At 39.0% G+C, this 10,360-nt stretch overlaps 1 protein-coding gene across 2 annotated transcripts in view; it reads right to left on the bottom strand.

Moving 5' to 3' along the window:
- Positions 1-3,191: 3,191 nt before the first annotated feature.
- MCTP1 (multiple C2 and transmembrane domain containing 1) overlaps positions 3,192-10,360 on the bottom strand; it is a 238,543-nt gene continuing 231,374 nt past the window's right edge. For both annotated transcript variants that reach the window (XM_048291234.1, XM_048291239.1), the window contains exons 19-21: positions 9,770-9,879; positions 6,259-6,356; positions 3,192-5,197 (exon numbers count right to left, since the gene is read on the bottom strand). In XM_048291234.1, coding sequence (XP_048147191.1) covers positions 5,126-5,197; positions 6,259-6,356; positions 9,770-9,879 — 280 coding nt within the window. In that variant the 3' untranslated portion in view covers positions 3,192-5,125. The remainder of the gene's footprint in view (positions 5,198-6,258; positions 6,357-9,769; positions 9,880-10,360) is intronic.

Below are 10,360 nucleotides of genomic sequence, written 5' to 3'. Positions count from 1 at the left end.
GTGCTGGAAAGTGTCAGCTAATTAAAAAATTAATTTCTTTTTCAAATGCCACTCTTTGTTATGAAAATGTCTGCTCAAAGTGCAGCCTACACATTATCCTGTAGAGAAGGAACCCAAACTGCAACAATCATAGTGCTGTACTTAATTATGAGTCAGAGGATTTTACAAAGAACAGTAAATTGCATAGTGAAAACCCAATTTCCATGATGGAGAATACATTAAAACAATCCTCTTCAACCCCAAGCAAACCATGCTTGCTGCAATTGCTAATTTTAGACACAAACTTCATAAACTACAGGTTTTCTGCTTTGGCATGCTTTTATGTTAATTGTTTTCCCCCCAGATCAAATGCCTACTATGATTTGATGCAAGTCACACAGAGGTCCAAATCCTTCAACTGGAGCAGAGCAAAACTGCAAGCTCAGACATTTCAGAAGGCACTAACCAACAGCAAGATGCATGCATATTGCAGGAACAGTTATACAACTTTCAGAAATTTCTTTTCCTTTAGATTTTCATTTCCTTGACTCTTCTTTTCTGCACTATCACGGAGAACTGCTTCAAAATATGTCACCACCAGGGAGTGAGGAGTCAAAAAAGTCTGAATGTGTAGTACTATGAGGAGATTTGTCTAGATGGGAGTCACTGCAGGTTGAAGAGACACAAAGCCAATGAAAGACAGGTATGTACGGCTGCTTAATGCAGCAATGAGAAACCAAACATTGAGCTTCAGAGGTAGGAGGTATGTGAGGGAAACCTGAAGTGCTGACACAAAATCAGTAGTTGAAGCTTTGTGACTATATTGTCAAGGAGTTACATATATAAAAATGTGAATTAGTCAAAGGATGTGGATGAGGAAAAGAAACCCATCAAAAGAACAAATAGAGAGAAGAAGCAGGAGAGGATAACAACATAAACAATTTCCATTTAAGGTTTAATTGCTAGTATCAGTGGTGAGCAGGAAATGAAGAGTTTGGTCACCTAGAGACTGCAGGCTGAAGTGGAAAATAGGGAAGAGGGACCATTTACACTGACAGGTGTAGGCGCAACTCCATGGCATGCTATCAGCAATGTCTGAGCTGAGAAGAGATGGGAAATGGGGTGACAGTTGGAAATGTGTGAATGTAACTGTGGTTTTGAGCTGTGGTCTCCATAAGCATGTCAGGGGAAGTATGTATCTGTATGGTGAAGAAAAAACATGAACAGGCTGCTTCCAGCATTATAATCCATTGTAATTCTTCCCCAACTCTTTTCCAATCCTGTCTTCCCAAAACTGTACTCTGCCTCAGCAAATTGCAGTGACTGAACTTTCTTCTAAATAAGAAAGATACTTACTTCTAGAAAAATAGTGCAGAAAGACTTGTCTTTTGCACAAATCTCAGTCCTTAAAAAAATATCCTGCAAGAATTGAAGATATATTTGGTAGTTATCCAATTTCTCAGTAAATATTTTATTTAAGTGATCCAGGCCCTTCCCCATTTTTTCTTTCCTTTTCTCAACATATGTGTTCAGGAACACTGAGCCTGAAGAACACAAACACACTATAGGAAAGGACTTGCTTTAGTCTCCGGGACTATTTCTTCTGATCAAGCCATTATCTCATGCAGTGAGCAACAGACTCCTCCTGAAACAAGTACACTTGCTTGTTGAGGTTGTTACATGTCCCAGGGCTAGCAATCCTAGGGGGAAGGAAAATATTTTTCATTTTTGTTACCATATTTGCTCAAGAGGCAGAAAAACAACTCCTTTTATGAATGTAACTCAAGGATAGACATGTGCCCAGCAGTCTGGTTCTGAGATCTAAGTTTTTGCAAGTGAGAGAATTGGTCAGTGCACCACACTGCGAATTAACAAGGTCAGTCCTGTAACGTGGCAAAAACACCACTGGAAAAGAGATTTTTTGTTGAGCACTCAGCTCAACAAAAATCCAATACTTTTCCCTGTTACCATTCAGTGAGAAAGTGGTAGAGGCTTGGAGCAGACTCTGGGAGTTGTGGTGCAGATGCAAGTGGGTCAGTGTCAACTGAAGAGTTTCTGCCACAAAGCACTCTATCTGTGTTAAACCACAGTTTGGGATCCCTGGCTGCTGAGCAAAGCTTTTCACTGTGTTTTGTGTAGCATACATGCATGTGTAATCTAGCAGTGATGGAAGAAATAAGTTTTCCTTTATCTCCTTCACACTCCTGGATTATCTCCGAATGAAATACCTTAGCATCATGCAGTGCATTTGCTGGCAGCTCTTGCTCTTTTTGGTAAAGCCTATGCTCTCAGGGACCAAATTAGCTAATAAGACTGTATGCAGCCTGCTTAATTATTTTCTCATTATTCCACTGTTGGTTTAATTGCAATAGAAAAAAAACTTGGGGGCTATTGCACTTGGATTTAAAATACTAACTTACAATATAGCAGCTCTTCCAGTTAAAAGCTCATTGCTATTATGAAAAATACTTATGTGTTCCTACAAAGAGGAACAACTGTAAAAACAGGGTAGGCAAGCTCTGTACTCTGAGTTATCAGCAGGAATGCAGTAAGAGCCTCTCAGGTTAATCAGCCTTGGTGGATTTTGAGTACTCTGACATCCAATCTAAATATGGACCCCAATTAAACTAATGATTTTCTGTGAACCCACATACAGTTGTAAAATTTTATTTTCTGAGAATAGAAACAATTTCATGATTGTGAGATGCCATATTCTTTTTTGATTGCTTATGAACAGACCAGTTGTTTTCGGAATAAAGCCTGCCAAATCTAACAGGTTAGAAATGGACTTCAGAATCAGTCTGGAAAAGGAAGATACGTTGGAATATTTATGGCATAAGGTAGGACTGGCTCTTTACAGAGGCCACTGAGCAGAGTAGACAAACTACAAGTAGTGAAAATGGGACAATTTTAAATTGTCTTGTTGTGGCAGGAGAATCATATTTAATCAATACGCATTCTTAGCCTTGCCTCTGTGCATTATATTTTCAGTGAGATCAATTCTGAGTGACTGAGGCATTTAAAAGGAGTTCACCATTTTTCAACAAACAGATGTTTTTCTCCCCTTGCCCCCTCCCCCTGCATGTTATGGAACTAAAAATACTGAAATCCTGCACACAGAAATATGATGTTTTCACTCGCCCATCAGAGCACTCATGGAAAAACAACAGTGCAGAATTTCAAAGACAGAGGCTTCATAATATCTAATAGAGTGATGCTTAGAAGTGTGTTTAATGCAGAAAACGTGCATAACCAGCTCAGCTATTACCACCGAAGTAGACATTTGAAATTGTGTACAAAAAAAAAGACAAGAAATCACACACAGGCTGGTGGGCAACGTTAAGAAGGTACAAGGCTTGCAGTGTATTAAAGAAATGTGCAAAACTGACAACAGGCAAGAAACATTCACATCTTGTTGAGTCACAAACTTGTCTCTTTTAAAACAAAATAGGCTGACCAGTGATTCTGATTTCATCAATAGTATGTTGCTCTTCAGGCAGGATACAGCCAAAAGTTTATGCAAGCTGCAAAATTAAACTCTTTTAAAGTCATGATGTGACAAGAGCTTATTTAGGTCCACAGATCTCTGCAGAGCAGTCATTTGATTTGCATTCTTTTAAGTATACAAACAGAAGAATCAAAATAACTGTCACATAAGAACTGGCTATCATCTTATCTGCAAAATAAAGAAATCCAGGATGATCCTTCATGAGCAATGCAGCTAATACATATTTCTTTGGACAAATACATATTCACATGTGCTTGCAAAGTATTTCTAAATAGACTTTTCAAAAAGTATTTTTAGAGTAGTGCAATATAACTTCATCTGCAATTGCAACCAGTGAGAGGTAATCCAGAGAGGACCTCAGCGCCCCTTGAGGATACAGTCCTGTGGCTCTCCCCTGGACAAAAAAATCCCCTTTAATGCCACTGGGAACTTTAACGAGGAGCTGTGCACAGGTAGTCCCTCAGGAATGAGTCTCTGCTCACTGTGTGGGGAGCTGAGTGTGGAAGTCTGCATGCAGCTATCAGAATATATCCCCAAGTACTCGTTATGCAGTGGCCACTAAGACATTTGAAATGTAAATGTTTCTCATCTATGTTCCATGTAATTTATAAGATAATGCAGTTTCCATGCAGTAGGGAAAGATTGTATCGGAAGAACTGACATTATTAACTAAGGAAAAAACCCTGGGTATATCAGTTTCATCACAACTGCATTTTTTTCCTCTACACTGTATTTCACATTGATAACAGGTCATGTTATACCATAAAGCATATTAATATGATCTTGTGATTCGAATGGAAAAGCTTTTCTGCAAGATATCCATATTAAAATAGTTATGTGCACAAAAAGTGTTCATAGCATGACACCCAAAGCAGTATGGAGTTAGTTCGACCCATTACAGCTAAACTATGTAATACAAATGAAGACTACTGGTACATGTAGAAAAATATGATAGGCAATCAGTTACAAACCTGGCAGTATTTCAAAACAGAGATTTTTAGGTCTTACAATGGAATGATAAAGACAGCAGGAACTGCTTTTGGGAGCTCCAGAAAGAGATTTGCACTTGGTGTTTCTCATCATCTTATAAGCAGCCCTACCACATAGAAAAATGTTGCACCAGGAGTTAACATCAGGGTCTGAAATTTAAAAAAATCTGCTAAAACTTAAGTGCAGTAGGCTCCACTAAATTGTATTTCTCTTTCAATATACAAAACATAGAAAATTGTAATGATGACTTACTGGATAAAAATATTAATGCTCACAAATAAAATCTGAGAAATTTCTGAGTCAGATTTAAAGTGACACATTTTGTAGGTTTAGTTGGTATGATTTGACTATCTCACTTATCTTTGACCACCAAGTAGCAGTATATATTCCCCTTTTTAGATTGACTTGTTTAATGCATTACATTGTTTCTAACAAGGCTTTCAAATGGCAAAACCCCTGCTTGAAACAAATGTCTTTACAATGAGAAACAGATCTTCCATGAGAAACACCTTTCAATACCATTTACAAAATCTCCCCACAAGATAGAAAAGCAAGATAAATAAAAAGCTTAGAGAAAGGAAACACTTCTTAGGCTTGCACTTTTATCTTCCCCTGGCAGATGCTGGTCTCCTCAACACATGAAGTTGGCTAGGCAGGATTGTTTTTCTTTCTCTTGCTCGGGCTGTGAGTAGGATCTTGTTTCAGTTCATGGTATTGCATCTGTTTAAATACAAAGTTCAGAAAGAAAGTTGTCAGGTGGCACTTCCTAGAAAAAAATAAAGATATAGGGTTTTTTCTGCCAGGGGATAAAAAGTAAGAAAAAAAGAAAACTTTCCCTCTAAAAATGACAGGATTTGCAGATGTGATTCACCAACAACAGAATGACAGATCTAGAATAAGAAGGAAAACCAACACCAGGAATATCCTGCCAGGACATAACACTGCATGCTGATGTAAACTTAGAAAAGACTACTTTTTTTTCGTTTTCTCCATGAGCTCTAACAGACAATAAACATTATCATCTTGACCATGTTGGATACCATTCTTTGTAATGTTTCTTAAAAACTTGGTTATTTCCAAATGCCTATCACAGAGGGTATCAGATACACAGAGGGTATTTGCACCCATATCTCCTATTTAAACCAGCTCTGAACTGAAACTAGAAATATGGGAAGTCTATAATGTTTGTGATACCAGATGTGATTTATGTGCTTGATGTTATCTTAAATCTTGCGTGCTCTCTGGGGATTGTGTACTGCATCACAAAAGCATGTAATTCACAACCAGCTTTTTTTTTTTTTAAAAGGCATTTATGAGCACAGTTGAACTGTGGCCACAGCAAAAGCTTTCACCCCAGGAAAGGAAAGGCTCTCAGAGTGCTGTCACATGACACTGGGCCATGCTGCCTGCCTCTTCCATTATTTGACCTTCCTGTTCGTTTTCTGCATGTCCTGAGAACCTCAGCTCCAGTGTTTCCTACACAGTGCCCTATCCCAGACAGATTTACATGGTGCTGGAGGCTGTTCAATACAAGCTCTAGCATCTGCTACCATCTCACAAATGCTTGTCCTTCTACTGATTGCTCCTATGGATCCTCAGGGGCACAACCAATGTAGGAACTTTTTTCTCACTGGAAAAAGACCAAGCAGTCTCCTTATGGTTCACGGACTATCCCCAGCTTCAGCTCACAATTTCTTTCTGCCAAAGAATACAATATTAAATCAAAATAACTACTTTAAAAATCTGTTAGAAAAAAAACCCCAGAAAAAATATATACACACCACTTGCACATCTGAGGGGACTCTGGATAGAAAGTCAAGTAGTTCGTTGTTATCAATTGCATATGGATTTCGAATCTTCTTTGTAAATTTATTGATGCCTGCAAAAGTGAAAGTTCAAATGTTACTATCATAAGATATAAGATATCAAAAAATACATACTTTTGGCAAAGTTTTAAAACAGATTTTAGGATCCATTTTGAAGCCTGACAGTAGCACCGAATGAATGCATGAATGAATGTATGAATTGTGACCTTGGGCTCTAAAGGTTGGACTCTGCTGCTGTGGTTCCCTGTTTCAAAATGCAAAAGTTCTAGGGACATTTTCAAATTCCTTTAATATATTATTTTTTTGAAAGTAATAGAAACTGTGATTATTATAAGGGAGTTGGGAAAGGTAGAGGCATAAAAAGTCTTTAATTTCTGTAACAGAGAGGATAAGTAGAAATGGGCTTAATTGCAGGACAGAAGATTCAGAAGATTCAAGAAAAATACTTTTCATGCTAAGGACAATGAAACATGTGGGAAGCAGTGAAGTCTGCATCATATGAAGGTTTTAGACGAGTTTGCACAAACCTTTGTCTGGGAATGACAGCTAGAGATGAGCTGATGGCAGTGCAGAGAAGAGAGGATATGTCTCCCTTAGACATCATGGTCTTATAATGCTTACTGACAATTAGTGTTCAGAAACACTAAGAAAAATTATCCACAAAATAATCAGAAACCAGCCTTTAAAATTAGACTTATTTTCTTACTGTTACATACCCAGTCACGTTTATACACTTTGAGAACCTGGTTTGTGGGCTCTGGGAACACGCGTCTAAAACATGGCAGGAACAGTGCAAACTGCATTGACTCGCATGTGAGCAGGAGACACCCAGGACACTATTAAAAATATGCCTTTCTGTGTAGTTTATCCAGGCTCTATCAGATATAACAGAGTTTATCTTCCAAAATAGAGATTTTGGAAGATCAGATATATAAAACCTTTGGTGCCAATACTTTTCAGAAAGCCTTAGCAAGGATGTAAAGCCTTTGGACAGGGCATGCAAGATTCAGTGTTAGCAACACCCACAGCCTCCCACTGCATGAATCCTCAGTTCTGCAGTGTAGATAGAGGATGCTGCCCTCCCTTTATATGGCGATTGAATAGTGAGTGTTCAGAAGGAATATCTGAGGTTCAAACACCTTTGTTTAAGAAGAGGTTTTGCATCAGCAAGTGACTGTGAAATTTAAGGTCAACACCACTGTTCACTGCACATGGCCACTGGACCACCTATGGGTGAATTCAGGTGGTATGATCTCACTTTTATCACATCTGATAAAGAAAAATACCAGTCAGCATGTGAAACCTTGAGAAAGAAAAAGCATTGCAGAGATGAGAGGGGATTGGTCTTTTCCAACAATTTGAAAATTTTCAGGTTAAAACAATTATCTTTGAATTTTTTTCCACACAGACAGCTGTAGCTGTTACCAGGACTCTGCACTTCATCAAGTGGGATTAGGGCGGATCCACCCCACCTAACGCACCACATCTTCAAGGACCAGTCTCCACTGGGAGAGACACAGCCAGGAAAAAAATGGAGAATTTCTTGCTAGGGCAGGCTGAAAGGAGCAGTCCCTATGGATGCACAGAAGAAAGACAGCTATACAAAAGCTGAGACATAATATGGAGAAATTTTCATTTAAAACCTCTACCTTCCCAAGAACAAAATGGGCAGATGCTGCTACAGACCAGCTCAAACATTCCTACAGAAGTAAGTCAGAAAAGAGAGATCAGTGGCTTCCACAGGCAGAATGGATTAATAAATATACCCAGGAGAGGCTAGAAACACGCAGTGATGGAGAAAACAGGTAGGTGTTTGGAATACTGAAGGTTTGAAGGAACAGCTGCTCAAAGCTATGCTCAGCACGACATGGCTCTGTGAGAATTCATTTCGCCCTGAGGAGGTCTGGATTGTGGGAGCTGCAGCTGCACAGTACCTGTCTGGTCTCCTGGCATCATGCAAGAGGAAAAGGTCCCTAAAGAAGGGATCCACGTACATTTGCTGAGTAAGAAGTCACCTAAGCTGAAGTGCAGGAGAAAAACATGGAGTTGAAACCTGTAGTGAACAAAGGGCCTTGAAGTTGTATCTACATAGCCTATGTAACTTGAAGGCAGGGAGAGAAGAAAGGAAAAAAGTGCAAGGTGCATTTATAGTAATTTATGCTTACACTATCCATCCATGGTTTGGGAGCCTTGGGAGTTGAGACTCTGCCTTACCTGAAACAGACATTTCTGTGGGAGTGTGACACTTCCAGGGGTATGAGTCATGAGCTTTTCAAAGAACAGTTCTGGCTCTACAGTTATGTGGATCTTGGAGGGCTATTATAATCTCAGGTTATTGTATCAAACAAAGGGGATGTAAGAAAGCAAGATGTCAGACATGTCTGGAAAATGACAGGAAAAGAACACAGACAAATACTTCAAACTTCCTGTGTGTGTGCTAAAAGGAATGAAATTTTGGGAACAAACTAAGAGTTTGGGTTACACTTAAGTGATGCGTGGTATGGGGGAATAAGTAAAAGTCAAAGACAGGAAAAGAAAGGAAGCCCATCTGCTTGCTTTTGTTACTTCTGTAGAAATACTTTTGTATTTTGTTCATATCCTCTTTATTGCTTCAGCTATGATCATTTGAGAAAACATTCTAAGGAAATTACTAATATTGACTGATAAATAAAAAATAAATTCTTTGGAGTAAGTTCAATGATTTTATGCTGTCTCCTGAATTCAAAATTTTCCCACAAAAGTGTGATTGCTATTCTTTCTTCAGAAAGAAAATCTAGCCACTGATGTAACTGAGACTGTGCTCTTCATAAGTCTGTGCTACCGGGTAAGGGTACAGCTGCCAGTGTTGCAAGATGTATGAAAAGATGTACAAATGAAAACCTGGAGCATTATTTACAACAGATGTAGTAACAGCAGCTTTTTAAAATCAGTATAAAGAATAGATATAAAGACAAGTAGTGAAAGCTTGGATCAATCATAATTCCAGCCAGAGTTTCTGTTCATTATCAACCAGCCAAATACCACCTATTCCTTTCTGTCTATCTAAAGGTGACCCCTTAAACAGGTTTCTTGCTGCTACGTTTGCATATACTTTCACAAGATAAAGTACCACAGTAAAAAAGGCGTATTGTCCTAAATGCGCTATATAGATTGAAATACCTCTATTTGTGTATAAGTGGTGAAAATAAATCAGAGTAATATCTAGACAAAGCTACACTTTGATATATGAAGAATCCTCATGGCTACATGTTTATAGTATGATTAAGTCTAGAATGCCAGCCAAGAAAAATGCATTTTGTAGGTGGACCTAAATATTTACACTGTCGCAATTTTTAACTAACCTGCCTATTTCCATCATGGGGTAGCTTTATGACCATAAATACCAAAAAGCACTGTCAGGGTAAGTCATCCATTAAAAACCAGGTTTTTTTAAGTGGTACAGACAGTTTAAAAGAGCTTTACTTACCCCAGACAAGGACAATGTATCTCAGTGGAATGAAATACAGGATGATGGTGAACACAGAGAGGGCAACAATTGCCAGCCAGCTCAGGAATGGGACAGTCCAGTTGAATGTACTAAAGAAAAATTAACAAAAGTCAAAACTGAGGCCAGCCACCAGAGCCAATAAAAGAGCAAATAATGAGCAGGACAGTGGGAAAAGTGCCAGTTTCCACCAGGGAGAACAAACTGAGTCTACAAATGAATGCATGGATGCATTTGTCATTCATCGGGGAGAGCCTGGGCTTAGACCCACTGTCAGTGGAAATGAAAGGAGGTCCTGGCTTTGCCCACTCACCTGCTGAATTTCACCTCTCCTGCCCCAGCAGTGCACATCTGCCAAGCGAACCACTGCTCTGCTTTTCGGAAATCTCAGTATCAGCTAAATCTCAGTGCTAACCCCAGTTTCAGCCAACATCAGCCAACACCCACAGAGCTCCTTTCTCCCCAGATGTACTCACACAGGCAAACTATATTCCCTTCTCAACACCATGGCAGAGTAGGATACAATAGCTGGAAGAGTATTGCTATGGATTTCTTGTTTTATCTCCTCCCTGT

This window comes from Corvus hawaiiensis, chromosome Z (genome assembly GCF_020740725.1).
Source record: "Corvus hawaiiensis isolate bCorHaw1 chromosome Z, bCorHaw1.pri.cur, whole genome shotgun sequence".
Lineage (NCBI taxonomy): Eukaryota > Metazoa > Chordata > Aves > Passeriformes > Corvidae > Corvus > Corvus hawaiiensis.
This window is presented reverse-complemented; position numbering and strand designations above follow the sequence as displayed.